This window comes from Fukomys damarensis, unplaced genomic scaffold (assembly GCF_012274545.1).
Source record: "Fukomys damarensis isolate Sample0158 unplaced genomic scaffold, DMR_v1.0_HiC HiC_scaffold_2, whole genome shotgun sequence".
Taxonomy (NCBI): Eukaryota; Metazoa; Chordata; class Mammalia; order Rodentia; family Bathyergidae; genus Fukomys; species Fukomys damarensis.
Genome location: NW_022900914.1, coordinates 26,399,165 through 26,426,409, shown reverse-complemented (window position 1 = coordinate 26,426,409; position 27,245 = coordinate 26,399,165). Strand labels below are relative to the sequence as shown.

General features: G+C 36.2%; 1 protein-coding gene and 1 pseudogene across 3 annotated transcripts in view; both read left to right on the top strand.

Annotated features, from left to right (window-relative positions):
• The window catches only part of Fbxo11 (F-box protein 11), a 77,626-nt gene that overhangs the window by 35,391 nt on the left and 14,990 nt on the right, over positions 1-27,245 (top strand). The window contains exons 2-11 of one of the 3 annotated variants that reach the window (XM_010615795.3): positions 18,804-18,931; positions 19,244-19,325; positions 19,845-19,989; positions 21,727-21,856; positions 23,390-23,473; positions 23,669-23,801; positions 25,159-25,265; positions 25,343-25,454; positions 25,548-25,654; positions 25,730-25,867. In XM_010615795.3, coding sequence (XP_010614097.1) covers positions 18,824-18,931; positions 19,244-19,325; positions 19,845-19,989; positions 21,727-21,856; positions 23,390-23,473; positions 23,669-23,801; positions 25,159-25,265; positions 25,343-25,454; positions 25,548-25,654; positions 25,730-25,867 — 1,146 coding nt within the window. In that variant the 5' untranslated portion in view covers positions 18,804-18,823. Of the gene's footprint in view, positions 1-18,623; positions 18,932-19,243; positions 19,326-19,844; positions 19,990-21,726; positions 21,857-23,389; positions 23,474-23,668; positions 23,802-25,158; positions 25,266-25,342; positions 25,455-25,547; positions 25,655-25,729; positions 25,868-27,245 lie in introns of those variants that run through there. The other 2 variants (XM_010615796.3, XM_010615797.3) reach the window with 2 other exon arrangements.
• On the top strand, positions 11,061-12,334 carry LOC104856472 (annotated as a pseudogene).

The window sequence follows — 27,245 nt, the reverse complement described above, 5'->3', positions numbered from 1 at the left end:
AAACTAAAAAAAAAAAAAAAAAAAAAGTAACCATTTGCAGGTCAGGGCTTTAGCTAAGTGGCTCTGCACCTGCCTTGCAAGTGCAAGGTGCGGGGAGGGGGCATACCTTTAAAATATTTTGTACTACAACCCAAAATTATTAGGTCTAATGAGAACTATAGGGAAGTTTTGATATAGAGTTACTATCTTTTACTTAGGTTCCTTTTTACATTGGGGGCTATCTATAGAATAGATTGTTTGTTTAGAGCAATTAACTGCCCTTATGATTTGGTTATAGATTTCACTTGTTTTATATGAGTGTGTTATTTCAGAGCCATGTAAATGAGCTATTCAGGTGGAACTAAAGTTTATTTTCATTTAATTCTGTTCTCTTTTGGCTTTAAAGTAGAACAGTTTTTGTTTTTATTATGTAGTATTGGAAATTGAACCCAGGGTCTCAAGCCAAGCAAGCATTCTACCACTGAACTAAATCCCCAGCCCCTTTTATTTGGAGTGGGGGGTTCTGGGGATTGAACTCAGGACCTTGCACTTTGCAGCCTTTTTATTCTGATAGTCTTGCTAAATTGCTCAGCTGGCCTCAGCTTGGGATCCTCATATGTTAATCTCCCAAGCACCTAAGATTACAGGTGTGCGCCATCATGTCTGGCAAAGCAGAACATCTATAAATCAGCTAATGATTGTTACTAACAAAAATATAAATATAGAATTCTAATTTAATAATTATCTCATTAGCTTTTCTGTGGAAGCAAGAGATCTGTGGCATTTTTAACTCAAGGCTACTTCATGTTGGTTAAATTTAACAGTAGTTTGATTTTATTTTCTATATTGAAACAGATTTGAATCCAACAGAAAACATTTAAAGCTAATGTAAGGCTTTGGGCTAAGTCTTTTTATTTGTCATAGTAATTAAGTTGTACTCATTTGGTAAGTACTGTGATAATCACTGTTGAGGGAAGATCCAGAGAATTATATGGTGCACAAATCTTGAGATTTATACTTAAATTTTTAAGATTAAGAGTTTGCCTTGTAGATAGGTTTAGATTTTTATTTTCACTTTTCTTTCCTACTTCACATCACGCCACTTTAGTTAATTCCTTTCGAATTTCATGTTATTCTCTAGTCCAGTAGCTTTCAACTCTGGTTGTATAAAGTGAGCAGTGAAGCTTTTTGAAAATTCAAGATGTTTTCAACGCAATTTAGGTCTGACTCAATCTAGACTAAATGCAAGAGAACAAATCTCACATGATGAGAAGTTTTGTCTCTGACTTTTTGCAGTTTTAGCAGTGTCTTTCTTGGTGTATCAGCATGGGCCTTAGGTTAGTTTTCCTGAAGGATCTGGGATGACTGCCTAGCATAAATAATGCAACATTTGACCCTGAGCCCTTGATCAGTTGTACCTGGAGAAAACCACCTCTCTTTCATACACACACAGTTTTGTGGGGTTAAGGGGGACAGGGCCAGACTGTCTTGGACCTACCTATCTTTGAAGGGTAAGAAATGACCCTAGATGGCCAGACTATCTAAACAAATGTGAAGCCATTTATAACACCTACTCCATAGGAAGTATGGTTGTGTATGTTTTTACCAAGCCTGCAGGTCACTGATTCAGTATACTGTACCACTAAGTTTGAAACCTCTACTATATTTCCCAGTTTGAGATTTTAAAATAGGGAGGGAGCTCAGGGGCACTGCACCTGCCTGGCAAGTGCAAAGTCGTGAATGAGGTCAATCCCCACTACCGGAAAAAGAAAATAGGAAGAAAACTATTGTTCCCTTATTTTCCAGTGGAATAAGCTCTTCTGTTTGGTTTAATTTATCTTACTTATCTCTCCTGAAAAGGATAAAGTTTTGATGAGCCTTAGGATATGGCTCAGGGCAAAATTTCTCCCATGTAAACTTCTTAGCCAGCCATATGAAATAAATACAGCCAATTGCTAATACCCTAGCAGTTGGAAGTCCATTGCTTGTGCACTTTTTGGCAAGTGGCTCAACAACCATTTAGGACATAATGATAAAAAGTATTTTAACTGTTTGCAATAAAGTGTTTGGCAGTTTCATTTATCTTAACACAGAAGTAATAAAGACTTCAGACCCCCATAACATAGTTCTAAAATGCATACAGTGGTTTATTCCTGGAAATGTTTCTTAAGGTCCCTTTTAGTACCCATTTACTCTTATTTAAAAAACAGAAGGCACACACCAGTGATCCCAGTGTTCAGAAGGTTGAGACAGATGGATCACCACAAATTTGAGGCCAGCCTGGGTGGGCCACATAGTGAGTGCAAGGCCAGCCTGAACTATATAGTGAGAACCAGTCTCAAAAAACCCAGAAGAGCTAACAAGTGTATTTTATGATTTATTGGAGAAGAGAAAACTCTATAGTTTTACAGACAACTAGAAAAATTGAAACATAATATGACAGCCAGAAAAAGAGAAACATCTATACATGGCAGGACTATCTAAAGAAACCCAGCAGTTTAGACCAAGTTGCCCTAGAAAATTTCAGCATATACATGAATCCAGTCTCACATCATATCCCAGAACTGTAGCCTATTTCATGATCTTAATATAACAGTCCCAAGTATTGGCACTATTTTAAGGATTTTTTTAAATAAAGTCATTTTTAATCAAAATGATTAAAATTAAAACTCATTTCTAAGCCTGGTGTAGTGGCATTCTCTTGTATTCCCAGCATTCTAGGAGACTGAGGCAAAAGGACCCTGAGAGTTCGAGGCCAACCTGAACTACATATTTATATATTATTTACATAATATAATTAATGTATGTGGGTTTTGGGGGGTTTTTTTTAGCGGGGAGCTTGAGACAGGGTCTCACTATGTAGTTGAGACTGACCTGGAACTCACTGTGTAGCCCAGGCTGGTCTCAAACTCACAGCGATCCTCCTGCCTCAGCCCTCCTGAGTGCTGGGATTACAGGCATGCACCACCACACCTGGCATATGATTTTTAAAATTGTTCCCATGCTTGAAAAATGTAAACCCTCAGCCATTCTGAAAATACAGCTATGTAAACACTTTGAGAAGTATAGATACATAGTAGAGCATTCTTTAGCTATTTGTATACAAGAGATTGGAGCAGAATAGTTCCTGAGATCTCATCCATATAAATTTATGAAAATGTGCTTTTTTTCTCTCTATGTAAATCACCCAGAGTGTGTTGCTTTTAAATCCTGCCCCCCGCCAAAAAAAATCCTGCCAGATTTTCTTCCCTTTACCGCCAATCAGTATAAATTAGTTTAATCTTAACACACATACACACACACACACACACACACACACATCATCATCATCATCATCATCATCATCATCATCATCATCATAAAAGCAAACCACTGTCTGGCAGAAATTGTTTCCTAAACCCCAATTTTTATTTTATTTTTTCATTTTGGTATTTTGAGCTTTAGATATGTTTTATTTTGGTGGTGTTCTTCCTTATACATCTTAGAATCAAGATAAGAAAAACATTCTGTAAACAATAGTTTAAAATTACCCATATTATGCTCTGTTCTGTTAATGCCATAAAGAATTTAAATGTTGCTATGGATTTTTAATTTTGTAGATAGTAGTATTTTTTCTAGACTAGTAAGTCCTTTCTAAGAAGCATAAATTTTTAATAAAATTCAAAGTACTTGGAATCACATCAGTTAAGGTTTATTAGGTATGCTTTAGTAGAATACTATTGTTATTGACTTCAGTGTGTGAGTAACACATGAGAAGCTGGATAATTTGTAATTTTTTTTCTACTTTATACTTTTTGGTTCTAAAACAGTACAGAGTTTCGTGGTTTTTTTTTTCAATCAATCATTTATAAGCCAGTAATTTTAATGGCATTTTGGCGCCATCTGCTGTTACTTAACATGATATATCATTTACAGTGGTAAAATTTGTAGGTAGAAAATTCAAATATGTACTATCTTCTTGTTGCACATATGAACACAAAAATTGAATTTTACATCTGCCTTACAGTTCTTTGTTCCCAGCTGCCAAGATTACCATCTTATAATTTTGTTGAGTTTGATGTGACTGTACCATTCTGTACCATTGCCTCTGCACTTTTACATGTCTGTTCAATTCCTTTGAATTCCTGAAGATTTCCTCCTCTAGCTTAGTGTGCCTCTCCCATGATAGAGGCTTCTAAAACAGGTTCACTGAATTCCTTACTGTTATTCTTCACTGTTCTTTTTTTTAATGTCACTTTTCTTTGAACACCTAGTTTCTCTTTTTTCATATGTATCTGTATTTTAACCCTAAACGCCTGTCTCTGTGCTATCGAATCTCACCCTGGAATTCTAAACTACTTCCAATTTCTATGGCTTTTCTATAACTTCTTCTTGTATAAATCTTTTGCATTACAAATATAGCATCTTATTTTTATATCTTTAATGTTTCACGATCTGGTTCTGTCTAGTACAGCAATGTGTGTATGGGAATATAAAAATAACCATTTGGCTCGTTAATTGCCATATATGTCTTTTCTCGTCAAATAAATTGCATGTTCTTTGTTAATAGGAACAGTTTATAAACAGCAGGTTTTTTAATTTTCAAAAAATACATCCAAATGGGCCAAGATTTAGCTTAGTGGTTCCATCACCTGCCTTCCAAGTATAAGGATCCAAATTTGATCCTGTACCAAAAAGAAAAAAGAAAATAAATCCAAATGCACTAGTAGGTATGCGGACTTAGAAATACTTCCTTAGTGTGACATGGATTAAAAGATCAGTTCAAAGCAGTGAATTTTGAGTAGATGAATTTCTGTAAAATAATGCTATCTTTTTTTGTCACTCATCATTTATCCCACTGTGTCTCTATCACATTTAAAACTTGTCTAGTGATTTCTGCTGTAATGATCTACTTATAGTACTCTACCCATCTCATCCATATATAACTTTAACTCATTCTTAAATTTTTATAAAAATTTTACTCATTTCAGCCAGTGATTTAGCTCAGTGTGCTGTGCCTGCCTTGCAAGCACAAGTTCCTGAGTTCAATCCCTGGTACTACCAAAAAAAATAAATAAATAAAATTTTTTTTTTTTTACTCCTTTCATATTTCTTCAATTTAGATAATCTAGTATCTAGTCAACACCCTCTTTGTATGATGAAGACATTTATGGTTTTGCCATTATATTGGTTAAGTTCTACATCTTTATTATCAAGATTGACGATATGTAATATCCTAATGATGAAGTTTTTCTTCAGTGGTTTGTGTGTACATTTTTATTCTAGAAATTGAAAATATAGTGGGTTTTTCTTGTTAAAATGGCTATATTACCTCTGTAGTGCTGAGTATGCACTACATATTCTATATGCTAGAATTATAGATCTTTCTCTACTAGCTAATATTGTTATTTTCCTGGGTCACTCAAAAGGGATCATTACTAGCTGTGGTGATGGTTTCTTTTTTTTTTTTTTTTTTAAATACCATTTTTTGCTTTTATTGTCCTCGAGTTTTTCCATACTCCTTACTAATTTACTTCCATATTTTCCACAATGCTTTATTCTTAGAGTCCTCTTCCAATCTATACTAGTTTCTTTGGACCTGCTTCAAACTCTTTGAGACTTCTTCCCTTGGTTGCTTTTTTGAGATGACTCTTAATTGCTAGAGCCCATATCTTTCTGTTTTTATGTTTACTCTTTGTAATTTTGTTGAAATACGTCCTGAAGTAACTTCCTAAGAAAGAGTACACAGGAGAGTAACTTTGTGTATGCACATCTAGAAATTGGTTTATTCTTTTCTACCTTTCTCCTTGTAGTTTAAATGAAGAGAGTTGACTGACTTTGTTGACTTACAATGAATTCCATTGTTTTCAGATGTGCATATCACTGTTGTCCTCTGTTACATACTTTCATTTTCAGAGTTGAAAGCTTCTCCAAAATTTTGAGGAAATTGGACAGCTACTACTCTGCTATAGGTTCATCATACTTTACTAGGCAATACCTTCTACTTTGCTTCACCAGTCAGCATTCTTTTATTTTTGTATCTTCCACAAAACTGAATTATGTTATACATTGGTTATCCACATTCTGATTTCTTTGTTGTAGTGGTTTATAATTTTTTTTATTTCCTCACTAATAACATAAAGGAGTTTTGGAGATGAAATGAGTCTGCCTTAGTCTGTCATTTCCCCTCAAGTTTTTATTTTTCAAAGTTTAAAATTGAAATATACTAAAAAAGCAAATTGAATATTGGATCCCTAACAATGCTGTTTTATTTCACTATACCAGAATGTTATTCCTGGTTTTATGTTCTCTAGATAATAGGGGTGGATGGGGCTGGAGTTGTGTGTATGTGTGTGGCTGGCTGTAGCTATCCAGTGGATAATGGCATTGGCCAGGGGTAAATGAGTGAGTCAAAATGTTTTTGCATTGTTTTGTTTTCCTGTTCTCACTACCCTAATCCAGGCCTTCTGGTTTATTGCCATTTTTGAAGGAGTCTTCTTGTTGCATCCTAGTTTCTTACATACACATTGCTACCTGTCTTAAAACCTTTGAAAATGTCAACAGCATTAACAGAAAACTTTCGCTTTTCCTCTCTTCCTTTCTTTTAAAAACAGTAATAATCATTCCCTTTGGGCCAGGGATTTAGCTCAGTGTTGCCGCCAACTGCCTTACAATCGCAAGGTCCCGAGTTTGATCCCTGGTAAACCCCCTCCCCAATCATTCCCTTTACATTGGCAAAGATTTTTTTGTTAGGCTCCAGTGGATTTCAAAGTGCAATCCTCGTTCAGCACATTCTGGGAACTTGCTACCACTGCAAATTCTTACTCCTCCCCAATGTTCTAAATCAAAAATTATGGAGGTGGAGCCCAGCAATCTGGTTTCCAGGGCTGCCATGTGATTCTGTTGATGCATGCCCTGAAGTCTTCTGGTCTGGCCTCTCCCTCTAATTCTGCAGGTGAAAAAGTCAGGTCCAGAGAGATTAACTAACTTGTGCAAAGTCATACAACTAAGTAGAATTTTCTGACACTTCGCAAGTTGTAATTACAAAAAAGTCAGAGATGAGAAAGTTCTGAAAGGGCTTAAAAGAGCATGAGATTTGACTGGACACTGATAATAACATTTGTAGACACAAAAAAGATGAAAGTTCTACAAAGGAAGCCCATGGTGAATAGATGTAGGGGTGTGTGTGTGTGTGTGTGTGTGTGTGTGTGTGTGTATGATGGGTGCAATAGTGCACACCTATAATTGCAACACTTTGAGAGATGAGGCAGGAGGATCACAAGTTCAAGTCCCATCTGGGCAGCTTCACAAAACCTTGTTCAAAAAAAATTTTTTTTTAAGGGACTGGAAGTGTACTTCAGTGTTAGAGCATCCCTGGGTTTGATCCCCAGTGTCACTAAATTTATATATGTGTGTATATGTAAAAATATATAACATGCCTTAGAACAGAATAGGCAAGTTGAACCAATAATTAGTTCTTTATGACAAATACAGAGATATATGAAATAATTTTTACAGTGCCTGGTATGTTTATGAAGTATTTTTGTTTTGTTTTTTCTTTTTGAGACAGGGTCTGGATACATAATTTGGGCTGGCCTTGAACTCACTATGGAGCCCAGGCTGACCTTGAACTCAGGCGCTCCCCTTGTCTCGGCCTCCCAAATACTGGGATTATAGGCATGCACCACAACACCTGGCTAAAACAGAATTTTTAAAATTAAGTTTACTGGTACATTTTAGGTATACATTATACATTCATCATTGGAAATTTGTACCTATACATGATATATCTTAGTTCTTTTTTTTCCATTCCCCTTCCTCCCATCCACCCCAGTGTATTTATAAAAGCTGTTTTTTTCCTACTTTTTTTTTAGGTTGTTTGAGACAGGTTCTCACTATGTAGTTGTGAATGATGTGGAACTCACTATGTAGCCCAGGCTGGTCTGGAACTCACAGCGACCCTCCTGCCTCAGCCTCCCTCCCGGGTGCTGAGATTAGAAGCAGGCGCCACCAGGCCCCAGCTGTTTTTTTCGTTCTTTTTTCATATTCTTTTTTTCCCCTTCCTTTCCCCCAACCCCCCAACTTCCCCATCCCCTTTGAACCTTTTTTCCTGTTTCACATTATTTATTATACATTTTGGTCCTCATTTACACTTTCAGTTTTCTCACACCAGAGAGACAATTTTTTGTTTACATGTGTGTCCTGTTTATTTCGCTTAAAAGTATGGCCTCAATATGCATCCATTTAGCTATAAATATCTCTAGTTTCTGATTCTTTATGGCTGAGTAGTACTTCGGGGTTTTTGTTTGTTTATTTTGTTTGTTTGTTTGTTTGTATGTTTTTTAATCTTGGGCCAGGGATTTAGTTCAGTTATTCCACCTCCTACTTCAAAAGCGCAAGGTCCTGAGTTTAATACCCAGTACTGGGGGGAAAAAAATGCTACAGAAAAAAAATCATGAAAAGGGTTGGGCACAGTAGTTTGTGCCTGTAGTTGAGGCTTTTTGGCAGTCCGAAGAAGGAGGATCCCTTAAGCAAGAAAGCAAGCCTGGACAATTTTAAGGAGACACCCTCTCAAAAAGTGAAATATATCAAAATTTTATAACTTGTATCTTGAACATACTTCATATTCATGCTGTAGTAAAAAATGAAAATTCCTGGGCCAGGGATTTAGCTCAATGATGCCACACTTGCCTGGCAAGCGCAAGGTCTCTGGTACCAAAAAAATAATTGATAACTAGGTGTGGTGGCACACACCTGTAATCCCAGCATGGGGAGGCTAAGGCAGAAGGATCACCACAGGTTCCAGACCAGCCTAGGCTACCTAGTGAGTCCAAGGCCAGCCTGAGCTTCAGAGAGAGAACCTGTCTCAGAAGAGTATGGGGCTCTGGAGCTTGACAATCTGAGTTCAGATTGTGCCTCTGCTGCTAAGTACTGTGTGACTGTGGGCAAAAATTTAACTCCTGTGCCTGGTTTCTCCACTATAAAATAGGAAGAATAAGATGTTCCTCATAGAGTTAATGGGAGGACTCATGGAATTCACACATACGTAAAACACTTGAAGCAGTAGTGCCTGTATACATGTGCATTTTCAGCAAATGTCCAGTACACTGTTGTACTGATGGTACCTTTATTTCAACTACTGTCATTATTATTATCACTTGCACTGATTGTAATAAACTCCACATTACTTTATAATGAAAAATAACCTTTTACTTAGAGTTAGGTGACTTAAAAATTGTTACACTACCACTTACTAGCTTTCTAATCTTTAGCGTTTCACTCAACTTTAGTGGATCTTGAGAGCTCATCAATAAAACTACTAGCCTTTCCTGTTAAATGATGTGTAAAAAGATTACTAGAAATCGTGTTGTAGTCCAGAAATTATGGTTTTAACTGTGTGACTGAAAGAAAAAGAATTGTAAGGCCTAGTGCCACCCCACACCCTGCCTCATGCACCTGCCTTTTTTTCTTTCAATAAATCGATATTTCTTCTGTGAAATTAACAAAAGTTAATTTGGATTAAAGTTGGAAATACTTAAAACTGGTGAAAGTTACTAAAAATAATTTTTTCTTATTCACTAAGGTAGAATGTTGTATTTAAGAACTTTTTTTTTTTTTTTGGTCCCTGGGATTGAACTCAGGTCCTTGTGCTTGTGAGGCAGGTGGCGGAACCACTGAGCTAAATCCCCAGCCCTGTACTTAAGAACTTTGACACTCAGGAAGTAATGAATATGCAGAAATGGATGGGCAAATGTGAAAGTAGAAGAATTTCTAAATGTTTTGTTTTATTTTTGTTGTTGTTTGGGGTAAATTGTTTATTTAATTTTGGTTTGCCCAGGCTGGCCTTGAACTCGCAGTGATCCTCCTGCCTTAGCCTCCTGAGTGCTGGGATTACAGTCTTGTTCCGCCACACCTGGCTAATGTTCCATTTCAGAGAGAGGCTATTTTACACTTTTTTCTGAAATAGGGGGAAAATATCTTGGGATACCATAATGTGTTACATGACAGAAAAGAATGAAAATCAAGCTAGGTATTTCCAAGGGCATTAAGCCTTAAATTAGTAGTTGTCAAAAATTCAGTGCAGGGGATTTTACTCAGCGGTTTGGTGGCCTGCCTTGCAAGCAAGCGCAAAGACCCGAGTTCAATCCCCGGTACAAAAAAAAATCAGAGATTTTTTTTCTTTTTCATCAAGCTAAAACTATGAAATTTTGTCATTTTTTTATTACCATAATTCATTTCACTTTCATCTCTTAGTTGTACTGCTGCCATAGCTTCTTAATTGGACTTACACCAACGATGCTGTCCATTTTCACTTGTTTTTGTGTTGTTTGTCTGATCTTCCTAAAACAAATCAGAATACATCACTATGCTTTCTTTTTCCTTTCTTGCTTTTTGGTCCGGGGATTGAACTCAGGACCTTGCACTTACAAAGCAGGCACAGTGCCACTGAGCTAAATCCCCAGCCACATCATTATACTTTGTAAAACCCTTCAGCACCTATCCATTCTTTCCAAGGTAAAGTCTAAGTTTAGAGTGTTAATATCCTACAGCATTTGGTCTCTGCTACATGGTATAGCCAAATGTGTACATGTGTATATAATTGAATATATTTATAAAAGTATTACATAGCAATATCCTGGGTAATTAATTTTTTTAAATGTGTAATTACAAAATATTAGAAGCATCTCAATATAGCAAGTCAGGCTTTTAAAAGCAATTTATTCCTTTAATTTTATTGGTACATCTAGTGTATGCAATATGACATTCATCATTGGAAATTTATACCTTTACATAATCAGTCTTGCTTCTTATTTTTCCCCCATTCCCCTGCTTAAATGCAATTTCTAAATACTAGCTTTACTTTTGGATTGCTTACCTTAATTTAAATTTTAAGTAAAATATTTAAAGAGTACTTAAAATAAATTTTGTTTGAGTTCAGTTTATTCTTAAATTATTTTAATTGGAGAAAAGCTGTGGTCATTCCCAACTGTGTTAGAAACAGTTGTCAAGTGTGGCTCTATGCACTGAGACTGGGAGCTGTTTCTAAACACACAGTTGTTAGTAGCATAGATTTGTCTGAGTTTCCAGTTCGGTTTGTGTCTATGGGTAAGTAACTTTGGACTGTTTAAAGTGGAGAGGGAGGGCTCTTGAATATTAACTTCTATAAACTATTCTCTAAATTTAAGTTAGTTTATAACCTAAGTGCATAGACTTTAAACCCCAGCCAATCAGTAGTATAGTTTTTTGCAAGTCTTTAAGATAGTTATGAATATATTAAAATCAAGGTATTCTGCTGGCCTCAGTGGAGAAATACAAAATTCTTTTTGTTGTTGTTGTTGTTTTTTGAGACTGATCTGGAACTCACTATGTAGTCCAGGCTGGTCTTGAACTCACAGCAATCCTCCTACCTCAGCCTCCGGAGTGCTGGGATTACCGGTGTGTGCCACCACATCCAATGAGATTTAAAATTCTTACTTGAATCCTAATAAAAATTTGCAATGCTATTTAATGCTGAAGATTTCCAAGACAGTTTTTTACTTTAAAAAGCATATTCTCCAGAAGGCTTTACTTACCTGTGGTTCACATCTTTGGCGGGGGGGTACCAGGAATTGAACTCAGGATCTTGCACTTGCCAGGCAGCTACAGTGCCACTGAGCTACATACCTGACCCTGTGATTATATTAATAGTGAATATTCTAGTGTATTTAAAGGATGTATAGGATTTGTGGTAAAGTCTAAAAATTTATAAATTACAATTTTGATGGTTTTGTATGTGTATAGCTTTTTAGTTTGTTTTTGTTTTTTGAGACAAGGTCTCACTGTGTTGTTCAGGCAAGCCTTGAACTTACAAAGTAGCCCTGGCTGGCCTCCAATTTGCAGTGATCCTCCTGGCCTCAGCCAGTGCTGGGATTACAGATGTGGGGCACCACACCTGGTTTACTATTCTTCTAAATTTCATGATATTGGAGCAGAAGAAGAAGAGGTGAGAACTACCCCTGTACTGACCAGAGCCACACACCATTGCATCCCACATCCAGGCCTGTGACTCACCACTGTCGCCACCATCCCCAAGAGAAAGGATGGACAGAGATGCTAAAGGAGATAAAGCCAAGGTGAAGGACAGCCACAGAGAAGATCCTCAAGGTTGTCTGCTAAACCTGCTCCTCCAAAGTCAGAGTCCAAGCCTAAAAAGACCACTGAATAGAAGGGAGAGAATGTGCTCAAAGGGAGAAATGCACGCAAGCAAGGACAGGATAACCCTGCCAAAGATGGAGAGGCCCAAACTGACTAGGCACAAAAAGCAGAAGGTGCTGGAGATGCCAAGTGTGAAGTGTGTGCATTTTTGATAACTATTTCTGGTGGCTGTACAATTTGAAATACTATTTATCAAGTTTTATAAAAATGCAAAATTTTACTTTCCTTTTTTTTTTTAGCTATTATTAGCATATAGAACACTTCATGTTTTTTTGGGAAAGGAGCATATGTCACTAATACAGTGTGGGGAAAAACATCTTACCTTGCTATTTTTGACAGACTTCCTCTTGGCTCCCAGGAGGAGGGATTTCCTGATGTTGACATCTGTGGCCACCTTGGCACAAATGCTTGTGGTATGGGAAAACACCCAAGTTCATTTTTATGTCCTTTCTTTTTCTACTGTCAGCATCGACTTTACTACCTTAAGCCCAGAAACCTACTGAGACCTGATTCCCAAAAAGTGGTGGTACTAATATGTCAGGAATCAGAACTTTCCAGTGACATTGAGATGGGTCCCACAAGAGCAAAAAATATCTTCAAGGGGCCGGGGATTTAGCTCAGGAGTTCTGCCGGCTGCCTTGGAAGTGCAAGGTCCCGAGTTCGATAAAGTATCTTCAAACTGATAATTCTGCCATTTTCATTTCATTTCCTGAAAATCAGAGTCAGCTTGTGAAAAGGTGTTAACATGCTAAATGTGAAGTGTCAACCATCGCTCTATAAGCTTTCCCTACTCAGAGCATCAAATGAAGACTTCATTGAATTTTATAATGGCTAATTTTCGGTAGTCCATCTAAGAAAAGTTTAAAAGTTGTCTACTGTTAACTGTTGTGTGCCCATGTCCTGCCTAAAATGCCATTGATTGTTTATGAAGAGTTTCTTTAATAAAGCTGGGTAATTTGGCTTGGAAAATACATAAATTGCATGGTATTAACTTTATGTTTTAAAGTAACTAATAAAATTTTAATGAGAAATATGTATGTGTGATATATATAGATACAGATGATTGCATTGTCCAATTAGGGCAGCCACTATAGCTGTATATGAGTGTTGAGCACTTGAAATACAGCTACTCTGAATTGAGGCATGGCGTGTTAAAATACATACTGATTTCCAAAAAAAAGTATGAGCAGGGCATGGTGATGCATGCCTATAATTCCAGCACTCACGAATCTAGAGAGCAGGAGGATTGCCAGGAGTTTTGAGGCCCGCCTAGGCTTCATAGTTGAGACCCTGTCTCAGAAATAAAGAAACAGTATGAAAAAAATGTAAAAATGTCTTATTAATAATTTTATGTTGATTTCAATATTTTCTTTTTATGTAGTTACTAGAAAAGTTAAGGTTACATATATAGATTATGTTTTCTGTTGACATACCTGGTATAGAACTTTGGGTTTCTCTTATAGTTGTGAAAGTTTGTAGTATTGGGAATTTTTTTAGTAGTCTTAGATTATAACTTAACTATTATAACTTTACATTTAGATATGAAAGTTTAAAATTCAACAAAAATTACTTTAAGATCTCCTCTTAGACTTGTTAGCTGAAAACTGTAATCCTTCATGATTTCATGGTTCTTGGATTGGATCCAGTTTGGCAGCTGCCATGGACCTTTGATATTGGCTTTATTCGTTGTTTTGCTTATTAACAAATTTTTTTGATTGCTTATTGTGTACCAGGTCTGTCTTGGGGGAAAACTTCTTTATAATTTCAGAAGGTAACAAAAAATAATAAGTACACATAAAAAAGAGTTTGTGGATTTGGAGATAGAAGTTGAAGCAATGCCTGTCTGGCTTTTTATTTCTTCATTAAAGTAGGAATAAGATCATCATAGCTTCCCACTTAGTGATAGCTTCTGGGGAAAACCTGAATGAAATTAAATGGTTCTCTGTAAATGAGAGTCAGCATTTATTGATTTCTTACTAGGCATAGCACTAAACACTAAAGATTATACAAGAGGACCTTTGTCTTTGGAGTTTGGTTTTGTTACCAAACTGTTATGTTAGTTAACATAACCAAAAAAGTAAATACAACATTAGTCAACTAAAGAACAGTAGTAAGGAATGTGGGGTACGTGTTCAGTTCTACAGAGTTAAAAGATAAAGAAAACACTAATGACTAGAAGTTTTGTTTTTAAGCTTCCTTCTTTGTTTCTTATCTCAGTAGCAGCCAAGTGAGCTTTCCCTTATGTATCTTTTAGGCACTGTACCTGTTTCTCAGAATAGTCAGTGGTAATTAATTATGGGAACTATATGGAAATTTAGCACAGATTCCTTACCTCAGCAGAGAGTATAATAATGTACTTTTAGAACTAAGCTTTGAATGTTTTGCAGTAGGACAATGTTTATGAATGGAAAGTTAAAAGTTCTCTAATACACAGTTCAAATCATGTAGCGTTTTACATTTATTTACTGTAAATTTAAGGTTGTACTTGAGTTAGCCAACACACCTTTTTCCTATTGCTTTTCAGTGTCAATATTTGCTGTGTGATGGTGAGAAAGAAGGGACTCTAAAATGGGATGGGTGGGTATCAGTAATACACAGGTCAGGTGAAGGTCAGGAGGGAAAGGAGTTGTATAGGATAAAATATTTGAGAATGTGCATTTGAGCGTTAAACAGACTGCTGGCACCATGGCAGATTCAGCCGAAAGATATGTCACCTCCATATGCAGAAACACTAAAAAATATTAAAATACGTAACAGGCCAGGAGTGTAGCTCAGCAGCACAGCATCTGCCTGGCAAGCACAAGTCCATGAGTTCAGTTCAATTCCTGGTACCAAAAAAAAAAAAAAAGACAGTATGTAACTGAATTCTAAGGTAAGAAAGAAGATGAAGAGATTCATAAATATCAGAAAGAGAAGTCAGAAGAGTGAGTTCTGCTGTGCTGCTGTATAGGAGCAGCATAAGGGCCTTTTGATCCGCAGTGTACAGTGTGTCCTTTGAATTCTGGGTAGAATTTTAGTGTACACACAGGAATAGGACATGTGACCTTTGGTCTTTGCAAAATAGAGCTTACACAAAGCCCAGGCATGTGGGTCTAGAAATATATTTATAAAATAATTGACGAGATAAGGAAATTAAGGGCCAGGGGTTTAGCTCAGTGTTACCACCACCTGTCTCACAAGCACAAGGTCCTGAGTTTGATCTCTGGTACCAAAGAGGGAAATCAAGAATTATGAAGTAACAAGCCAATGTGAAAAAGGAAATCACGGGTGAAGGGAGGGCAGGGACAAGGGGAAAAATGAGAATCAAGACCTATTATGTAAAGGTACAGAATCCCAATGATGAATATAATTGTATTGTATACCTAGATTGTACCAATAACCTCAATAAAAAGAAAAAAAAAAAGGAAATCACGTCCACTTGTAAAAATTCACAGTATAATCATGGAAACTGGCATTAAATGGGTTAAATTTCAAGTTAGCTATCCTTTAGTTGAAAAAGAAAGAAAATCTATCAGTGAATGATCAAGAGGATCCAAACACAGAAGTAGGGTTAAAAATACAGGACTGAAAAAAATACTAGGCTGATACAAAACAAAAAGCTGATCTAAAAGTACTGTTATCAAAAAAAGGCAAAATACTGTTATCAGACATAAACAGATTTTTAAGGCAAAAGGCTTAATTATGGAAAGGCAATTACATTTTTTTGTATATGTCCTGCCAAAGCAAGCACAGGAAAAGCAGTTGCATAATGATACATGGAATATTTCAACAGGAAGAGAGAATAATCTTGAATGTGTATCCAAATAACATCATTTCAAATTATATAAAACAACTGGGTGTGATGGCATATGCCTATAATCCTAGCACTAGGGAGGCTGAGGCAAGAGGATTGCCATGAATTCAAAGCCACTTTGCAAAAAAAAGTATATAAAACAAATTTAGAGGCTAAAAATAGACTACCTAGAAATGCCATGGGAAATGTTAGCACCTTTTTTTTTAGAAGCCAATAGAGAAATCAAGCCATTACCATACCCAACAAAATAAAAGGTGTAGAAAATATCAACGTGACTGAAAAGCTTGATTTTTAGATATGTTGAAACTGTACTCTAAAAAGTGTAGCTAATTCTTTTAAGCACACATGAAACATTTATAGAAGTTAACCACATGTTAGATCTCAAAAACATGATTCCATGAATACCTAACTATATATATCACACAGGCTACGTTTTCAGACTCTGGTGCAGTACATGGAAAGCTTAGTCTTTCAAGTTTCATTTGAAAGTGATACTTAATAACTTCTCAAATATCTGAGGTAACAATATCTAGAATAATCATTGAACATTAACTGAGCAAGGCACACTGCTGAGTATTTTGCATATGTTATTCAAGTCCTTTCAGCAGCTCACTGATTATAAGATACTGCAGTAGTCCTCCCTTATGTGCACTTTGGCTTTCCATAGTTTCCGTTACTCAGGGTCAGCTGTGGTTCAAAACTATAAAGTGAAAAATTCCTGAACTAAACAGTTCATAAGATTTAAGTTGGGTGCCTTTCTGAGTAGCATAATAAAAACACTGCTCAGCTGTTCCAAGTTGTAAATCATTCCTTTGTCCAACATACCCAATTGAATATGCTACCCACCTGTTAGTCACTTCGTGGTTGCCTTGGATTAACTGCCACAGAATGACGGTGCTTCTGTTCAAGTAACCTTTAATTTACTTAATGCCCCATTGAGTAAAGTTGGCAGTTCAGCTATGGTGCTTTCTTTAAAGTGAAAGGGTAAAAGCTAATAAAAAGAAATCAATCATATGCCAAAATTACTAGTGAAATCTACACTTAAGAACAAATCACTCTGGAATTGTGAAGGAAAAAAAGAAATGTAGTTTTGCTCGTACACCTCAACCTGCAAAAGGTATTTGTATTTGGTTGGTTTGGGTTGGTTTTTGAGAAATGTCTTACTATGTATTCCAGACTAGCCTTGAATTCACAATCCGCCTGCCTCAGCCTACCAAATTCTGGTATTAATAGGCATATATCTCCATACCTGGCAAAATATGCTAGGTATTGAAAAGGCAAACATACGGAACAGCTTAGAGGGATAAAACAGTTTTCTCCCTAAGCCATTTAAGATTTCTCAATGTGGGTCCGGGGATTTAGCTCAGTGGTTCCACCACCTGCCTGGAAAGAGCCAAGGACCTGAATTCGATCCCCAATTCCCCCCAACCCATAAAAAAGAGTTCTCAACGTGTGTTGCCCAGTCTGATCCTGGTACTTCAATGCATACTTGCTACAAAAAAAAAATTCCTCTTAATAACCATACTGTAACTGTTGGAACATTATTAATACTGACTTAAGTTATAATCTCTAAACTTCATTCCAGTTTCACTGATTTTCTGAATAGTATCCTTTCTGCAAAGTAATGCAGTTCAGAACCATGTATTACATTTAGTTGTTATATCTCCTTATTCTCCCTCAATCCTGAACAAATACTTCAGTCTGGAACAATTCCTCAGACTTTTCCTTACCTTTCATGATTTTGTTAGTTTAATAGTTACAGATGAGTTTATTTTATAGAACAAGTTAAAACTAATTGGAGTTTAATGTTTCTTCATGATGCAATTCAGATTATCATAGAAGTGCTATGATTTTATTTACACGGTGAGATGGCACACAATTTCAGGTTGTCCTGTTGATGATGCTCACTTGGAACACTTGGTTAAGACTGTGAATGGCATCCCCACTGTAGAGTTTTTCCTTTTTCCTTAAGTGTTTTGTGGAGAGATAACTTTAAATATCCTGCTCATCCTGCGACTTTGAAATGTACTGTGCAGTACTCATTTATTTATATTAATAGATATTTTAGTTGCTATTCTATGAGTAATCCTTTTACTTTCATTATTAATTTTTATGCTAAGTGTGAGTCTTTTCATCTGGCTGGTATGTTCTTCTCAGTTGTCCTCACTGTTCTTTGAGTACTTTCTTAATTTGTGCCACAAGGTATTCAGGTTTTTGCACATGCCTGCCCCAGCCTTGGAATCAGCCATTTCTCCTTTTATAGAAAATGTTATTCAAGCCGGGCACGGTAGCGCACTCCTATAATCCCAGCACTTGTGAGGGTGAGGGAGGAGGATCTCTGTGAGTTCTAGACCAGCCAGGGCTACCAAGTGAGTTCATTCTCAACTACATAGTGAGACCCTGTCTCAAAAACTAAAAAAAAAAAATGTTATTCAGGAAAAAAAGAAAAGGAAATGTTACTCAGAAACCAAGATCATTTGCTAGTGATGCTTATTGCTTTTAGAAGATCATTAATCTCAGGCTTTGTCAGTGAAAAAAGGTAGGGAATATAAGTGCATATGTCTCTACAAATCCAAATATTTATCTGGGTCTATGTTCAGAAACCATTAGTTTTTAGTGTATTTTTAGTATCTCCCATGCGATTCCAGCACCAAAAGTTTATTCTTGGTCTCTCTTTTTAATGTCTTCCAAATTTTGTAGAAGTCTGAATGATGGCAATCATTTGGCTACAATTTTACATAAAAGTTGTATTTCTCCCTTCTTGCTCCAGATTTGAAGTTTTAAGAAAGTTTACTACATCCATAGACCTTTTATAAGACGTGGTTGACATTTTTCTCATTGTTTTGGTTTATAACAGATGATGATGTACCTGCAGATATGGTTGCAGAAGAATCAGGTCCTGGTGCACAAAATAGTCCTTACCAACTTCGTAGAAAAACTCTTTTGCCGAAAAGAACAGCGTGTCCTACAAAGAGCAATATGGAAGTAAGTTAATTGCAATATTTTTTTGTACAATAAATTAAAGAATTTTTAGGAAACACAAAAATTATCACCATAATTTTTTAGAAAGTAATGATTATACGTGATAAAAATACTTGCTTGTTTGTGGTACTATAAATTAAAGCAGGGAGTGCTGAGCTTTAATCCCTAACCTTCTTTATTTTACTTTGAGACAGTATCACTAAGATGCCAAAGGCTTTCTTACTATCCTCCCATCCTCCTCCTCCCTAATAGCTGGGATTATAGTCCTGCACAGCTACACCTGGCTTCATTTTCTTTTTGTTTTTAATTTTTAAGGGTGCTTCAACTTCAGCTACCGAAAACTTTGGTCATCGAGCAAAACGTGCAAGAGTGTCTGGAAAGTCCCAAGATTTATCCGGTATTTCCTATGAGGATATTAAGGGAATGGGATAAAAAAATTTTTAACTTGTTTGATACCAGAAAAGTGAAATTAGATGGGGGCATTTGGGATTGAGACAGTAACTTATTAAATATACATTAGAACCCTGGCCTCTCGCCTCTTTAACTTTTATTGTTATGTAAAAATAGTTTATTTTAAGAAGTTTTTCAGATTACACATAATACCTAATAGAAAAGTACTTGTGGGGATTTAGCTCATTGGTGCCGCTGACTGCCTTGCAAGTGCAAGGTCCTGAGTTCGATCCCCAGTACCAACAAAAGAAAAAAAAAATACTTAAGTCGAGATGTGTATTATCTCTGAAAATTATATGCTTCCTATAGAATGAGTGCCATCAAAAAGTAAGAAAGATCTATTCACTAAATAAAATAAAAACTATGTTTTTTAAAGAATGAGAAAGTCATTACTGACATGTTAAATAAATAAATTGTTTATATTCTGTTTGTCAATCTCTCTCTTTTTTTTTTTTTCTTTTTTCAGCAGCACCTGCTGAGCAATATCTTCAGGAAAAACTACCAGATGAAGTAGTTCTAAAAATCTTCTCTTACTTGCTGGAACAGGATCTTTGTAGAGCAGCTTGTGTGTGTAAACGCTTTAGTGAACTTGCTAATGATCCAATTTTATGGTAAGTGAAAACCTATGCCATATTATCTTAAGATATATGATTTGCTGCCCAAAGTGCTGAATATATAGTAAGAGTGTTGAAGAATAGGTTGGTAGTTACAAATAAGTACTCAAAACAAGTATGCTTTCAGTTCCAAGTTACCTATACCACAAATGTGGGTTCAGTCCAGACAACATTTATGAAATAGTAAATGAAGGTATTTCCTGTAATGTTTATCATTAATAGTAACTGAATGGTGGAAAATGTTTTTCATTTCTTTTGTAGAAATAGCATTAAATGTAATTTAAAATAGCTAATGAATTAAACCTGGTACTTTTTGGGGGGGTACCAGGGATTGAACTGAGGACCTTGCACTTGTGACACAGGTGGTAGTACCACTGAGCTAAATCCCTGGCCCTAACCTGGTACTTTATACATTACTTTTGTGGATACACCCATAAAACTTAAAATACATATTCCCTTTGGCCCAGTAACTTTACCTCTGACAATCTTATTTTGTGTACATATTTTTCCAGACAGCGTAGTTATTGGATGTCTCAGTGGAGGATTGAGGACTGTCTGCTAATGGAAGTTTTATAAAAAGTGGGGTTTTTTAGGGGGGATTGGTTTTGGTGGTGGTGGTGGTGGTGGTGTTTTGGTACTGGGAATCGAAGTTGGGACCTTCTGCTTGCAAGGCAGTCAGTGGAACCACTGAGCTTCAATCCCTGGCCCTATAAAAAGTGTTTTGTAAGAGAAGGGTGTTACAGTGCTAGGGATCAAACCCAGGGCCTTGAATATGAAAGGTAAGTGCTGTACCATTGAATTACACCCAGTCTCACAGTTTCTTAATAAAGTGGAAAAAATGCTATATTATAAAAAAGCAGGATGTAAAATTTAGTAAGTATATAATTACAACTATAATATATAAATGAGTAATCTTTAGATAAAAAAGACTGGAAAGAAATGTATTAAACTGGCAAATAGTGCCTGTATTGAAACTGTATGTCAAGCCAGGCATAGAGGGGAACACACCTGTAATCGCAGTGCTCAGGAGGCTGAGGCAGGAGAATCACCATGAGTTCAAGGCTAGTCTGCTCTACAAAGTAAGACACTGTTCCAAAAAACCACACACACAGAGGGGAGGGGGGGCCTATATATCATCTCTTTATATTTTTTGTATTTTACCATTTATAGGTGTTTTATGATGTGAAAAATAAGATACACTTCATATTTAAGAGAGAAAAGATATGTTTAGAAAAGAGAACTGAGATCTGGGTGTGTAGGTGCGCGCCTGTAATCCCAGCACTCAGGAGGCTGAGGCAGGAGTATCACCACAAATTCAAGGCCAGCCTGTGCTATACATAGTGAGTTCAGGGCCAGCCTGAACTACAAAGCAAGACACCCTGCCTCAAAAAGCCAAAAAAAAAAAAAAAAAAAAAAAAAAAAAGAGAGAGAGGGAGAACTGAGAATGAAGAGCAGCAGCAGAAAAAAATACTTTGCATTGTACAAGAAAAGATTTATGGTACTTGATAGGATGTAAATGTACTGAAGATGTAGGAAGAACTACGTTTCAAATATTTTATTGAAAAAATTTAAATAATTGCATTAAGTTTTCACAATAGCGAGATTTTCTTCTTCAGAGTAGCTTTTCTTTTAAGCCATTACTGCTTTTTTATTCTTTGGAGTAGACTAAATTTTAAATTTTACCAACTTAAAGGATATTTTACAAAGAAATCTTTAATTCCTTTTTCCCTTCAGGAAACGATTATATATGGAAGTGTTTGAATATACCCGCCCTATGATGCATCCTGAACCTGGTAAATTCTATCAGATTAATCCAGAAGAATATGAACATCCAAATCCTTGGAAGGAGAGTTTCCAGCAGTTGGTATGAAATATAAATAAAAATACTGATTTATATTATATATTAGTAAATAAATGTTCCTTTAAAAAATAAATTTAAGGGCCAAGGATTTAGCTCAGTGGTTCGGTGGCCTGCCTTGCAAGCGCAAGGACCCGAGTTCAATCCCCGGTACCCAAAAAAAAAATAAAAAATAAATTTAAGGGATGAGGATTTAGCTCAGTGCCACATGTGCCTCACAAGTGCAAGATCCTGAGTTCGATCTTGCGGATGGTGCATGGTATTAAATAAATATATAAATTTAAGGGTGTGAATGGGGGCAGGGGTGGGGGAGGAAATAAGAACCAAGATATATAAGATCCCAATGATAAATGTAACATTATTTGCTTTAAATATACCAATAAACTTAATGAGAAAAATTAAAATTAATAAGAAAAAATTTTTAATTAATTAAAAATAATCCCAGCCCATAATTCCAGCACTTGGGAGGCTAAGTCAGGAGGACTGCTGGAGGTTCTAAACTGGCCTGTCTGCCTAATGAGTTCAAGGACCAACAAAATACTCAATTCTCAAGCCAGGGATTTAGCTCAGTGGTGCCACCGCTTGCCTCAAAGTGCAAGGACCTGAGTTTGATCCCCTATACTTAAAAAAAAAAAAAAACTTAACCCCCCCGCCATCAAGTTCAGGTACTTGAGCTTTCGAGGCATGCGGTGAAACCACTAAGCTAAATCCCCGTCCCCTCTCTTTACTATTGATATAGGTTCATGAACTTAATTAGTTCTACGATTTTGGAAAATATGACTACATTTGTGTTTATGTTGCAAAGATGGTTGCTGTTGTGTTTGTCACCTGATTTAGAGTTTAGAAACCAAAACAAAATTTTGCCAAATGTTTCTGTTTATGAACTAAATTGTTTGCAAACAAAAGCAATCCTAAACCAAAATACCACTATATTATCCAGTAGCAATATTAAATCAGTAGCCTGAAAGCAGTTACGATTTCAGTGAGTTCATTTCTTTGTATTTACGTTACTAGTTTTCAGTGTTGTTTTAAAACCCCACATTTACCTTAATTTTAATATGAGGTTTTCAACTGGCAGTGATTTTGCTCTTTCAAATATAGAGGTCATTTGGCAGTATCTTGAGATACTTTTGGTTGTCACCATGCTGGCACAGGATACTGCTAAGTGTCTTTCATTGCACATGAAAGTCCCACAAAGAATTATTTGTCCCAAAATAATGATAGTGAGAATGAGAAACTTTGCCTTTCTTACTAGATATTACCAAGTCAGAATTTATTCTGTATTATACTGTGACAGAAAATTAGTTGAGATAGTTAAGGTTCCTTTTAAATGTATAATGAAAGTTATACTGTGGTACATTATTCTAGAATATAATGTTTGGGCCAGGGATTTAGCTCAATGGTGCTACTGCCTGCCTCTCAAGTGCAATGTCCTGAGTTCAATCCCCAGTGCCAAAAAAAAAAAAAAGAATTAATGCTTCTATAATATACTGTTTACATTAGTCAGTGTTTGGTTTTGTTTTGTTTTTGACATTTTAGTATAAAGGTGCACATGTAAAGCCAGGATTTGCTGAACATTTCTACAGTAACCCTGCAAGATATAAAGGAAGAGAAAATATGTTGGTATGTATTTTTATGACTTATGTGGCACTCTTTGAAGGCCAGGTGGGATTGCACATGCCTGTCATTCCATAATTTGGGAGGCTGAGAAAGGAAGATTAGAAATTCAAGACCAGCCTTGTCACAAAAAAAAAAAAAATGTGTGTGTGTGTGCATATATAAAATCTTTCTCTGTGCTAACACTTTAATTTTTTCTAGTATTATGATACTATTGAAGATGCCCTTGGTGGCGTACAAGAAGCTCATTTTGATGGACTTATCTTTGTTCATTCTGGAATATATACCGATGAATGGATATATATTGAATCTCCGATCACCATGATTGGTGCAGGTATTTTGAAATGCACTGTCATTAGAATTTTAACTTTTTTTTGTATTTTTTAATTATATATTGGATTTTTCAAATGTGAGTGACTTAATCCAGTTGAACTTTATTAATACTTTAATGATAAAGAATAGGGATGAAAATATTTCAGACTCTTTCTGAAGGAAATAAAAGCATAAAGACTTCAGAAATTATAAAAATTACAAGAAATTGTATATATTTTTTAAAGTTAGTACTTCCCCCCCTCCCCCGGTACTGGGGAATGAACTCAGGATCTTGAACTTGCAAGGCAGGTGTGGTGCCACTGAGCTAAATACCCGGCCCTGGTTAGTACTTTAGTTGTCTGTAGTTTGTTTTTTTTGTTTGTTTGTTTGTTTTTGGTACTGGGGATTGAACTCAGGTTCTTGTGCTTGCTTGCGAGGCAGGCATCGGAACCACTGAGCTAAATCCCCAGCCCCTGTCTGTTGTAGTTTTTTTAATTAAAGAAAATACTGTTAGTTTTATGTTTCACTTGAAAATAAAGGTAATCGCTTCTTGGCCTTTTGGCTAAGATCAAGTGAAAATAAAGATGCTGATTTTGTTTTGGGGGTTTGTTTTGTTTTGTTTTGTTTTGTTTGGGGGGTAGTTAAAACAGGGTCTCACTATGTAGTTGAGACTGGCCTGGAACTCACTATGTAGACCAGGCTGGTCTCGAACTTACAATCCTCCTGCCTCAGCCTCCCGAGTGCTGGGATTACAGGCGTGCGCCACCATGCCTGGCAAGGTGTTGATGTTTTTATTGCTGTGTTTTTAAAGAAACAAATGTAATTTTTAAATACTTTTGTACTGTTTCAGATTTTTATGGTTGTTTCTAAGAATATAATGAAATATTTATTGAACATTAATGAGTCATTTAAAGATATGTGCTGTCTCTATAGTTTCTTGAGGATAAAGGACATTTTCAGATAGCTAGTCATACCTACTGTTTGCTAGTGAAATGTGTAGTACTGTCTCTTCTGGTTCTCTCCCTTCTCTCCCTCATAGAAAACAAGGAAGGGGGTAGGATGTGATTGAAGGGAAGAACACTTGCCTAGCACATGAAGCCCTGAATTTGATCCCAGCACTACAAAAGGGAAGGGGAAAGAGTATAGAAAATCTATGCCCACTGGCTTTATTACTTTCTAATTAAGGGTGACTATTAAAAATACATTTAAATGGGCCAGGGATTTAGGTCATTGGCACCATGCCTGCCTTGCCAGCACAAGGTCTTGAGTTCAATCCCAGTACCGAAAAAAAAATTTTTTTTAAAGTTCCCTCTCCATAGAAAGTACCTATCTGTTGGAATGAAATAAAGGTAATATGCCTTAAAATATCTTCTCCACAGCGCCTGGGAAAGTAGCAGACAAAGTTATAATTGAAAACACTAGAGATTCAACCTTTGTTTTTATGGAAGGTTCTGAAGACGCTTATGTTGGATATATGACAATAAGGGTAAGAAATTTAAGATATTAAATGTGTATATTGAAATCATTAAGACAGGTTATTCAAGTAAAATTTCTATTTTTCAGTTCAACCCTGATGACAAATCTGCTCAGCACCACAATGCACACCATTGCTTAGAGATTACAGTAAATTGTAGCCCTATTATCGATCACTGTATCATCCGGAGTACATGTACAGGTTAGTGTTTGCTTTGCCTCTTACGATAAAATTGAGTCACTGTATTGTTGCCCAATAGGATTTTTAATTAAAAAATAATAATTTTTCTTATAGTTGGTTCTGCAGTATGTGTTAGTGGTCAAGGAGCATGTCCCACTATCAAGCACTGTAACATCAGTGACTGTGAAAATGTTGGACTTTATATAACAGATCATGCACAGGTATTTTTTAATTTGTGATTTTTTTTTCCTTAATTTTTAAAAAACTCTACTAATGTTTGTTTCTGATTGTCATAGGGAATATATGAAGATAATGAAATTTCCAATAATGCTTTAGCTGGGATTTGGGTTAAAAATCATGGAAACCCAATTATTAGACGGAATCATATTCATCATGGACGCGATGTCGGTGTGTTCACATTTGATCATGGCATGGTAAGAACATTGATTCCTAATAGAAAGACTGACTTGTGTATCATTTAAACTTCATATATGTTTTACCATTATTTTCTCATCAACAAATTATCTGAATTGAAGAATATAGCTATAAAAGCAAGTTGAGCACATTTTAAAGTCAATATGCAGTATTCATTATATGAATTCATGTATCAAACATATCCAGATAAATGTAGTAATGATGGTATAGGCCTTAGGAATTGAAGTCAAATCCAGTGGTTAGTTCTCAAATGTAAGTGTACATAACAGGCACCCTCCCCCAACCCTTTACATTTTGCTGTACTGGAGATTGAACCAGGCCTCCAGCAGGCTAGGCAAACGCTCTACCACTGAGCTATACCCAGCCCTTTTCAGTTTTATTTTTTGAGATAGAGTCTTGTTAAGTTGCCCATATTGGCTCCAAACTTGGAATTCTCCTGCCTCGCACTTCTGAGAAATTGGGGGTTGTAGGCACGTGCCATCAAGCCCTCCTTTTGCGGGAAAGATTTAGTTTTATTTTTATCTTTTGGCGGGGGCAGTACTGGGTATTAAACTCAGGGCCATTGTCGGGCATGGTGGCACACACTTATAATCCCAGCACTCAGAAGGCTGAGGCAGGAGGATTGCCAAGTTTGAGGACAGCCTGGGCTACATGGTGAGTTCAAGGCTAGCCTGAACTGTGTACAAAGACTTGGTCTCAATCAATCAATCAATCAGTCAATCAGTCAATCAATCAATAAATAAGGCCTTTGTTCTAAACCACATCCCTTGCCCTTTTTAATCAGAATTTCCAAGAATCGAAGATTGACATTTTTTTTAAGATTGACATTTTTAATAAGGACCCCATACATGAGTTTAACATAAATTATCTATAGAATACATTTTTTAAAGTGAATGTTTCATTATTAATTTGGCTTCCACTTAAATAGTCAGAACTTTAACAGACACGGTGATAATGTCATTTCTAAAACTGTTGTACAGCAATAGGGGCCGAGAATTTAACTCAGTGGCACCACGCCTGCCTCTCAAGGTCCTGAGTTTGGTCCCTGGTACCAAAAAAAAGGAAGCCTAATAGTTAATACTTTAATTTAAATACTACCATGATATACTTACAGATTTTCCAGAGACCACTTTTTGAGCTCCATAAGGCCACTGTTTTAAATAATGTTAGGTATCTGTTCAGATATTGTTTTCATTTTATTGTCTAGTACAACATTGGCATGTTTTTGTTCAGGCATCAGAGATGGAAGAGAAAGTAGTAATGTGATCACAGAAAGTATTATGGTGAGGTTTTGTTGCCATTATGTAGTATTAACTGAGCAATCTAGGAATGTATATACGGTCTAGGATTCATATATACAAATAGTGGCAAAGAAAA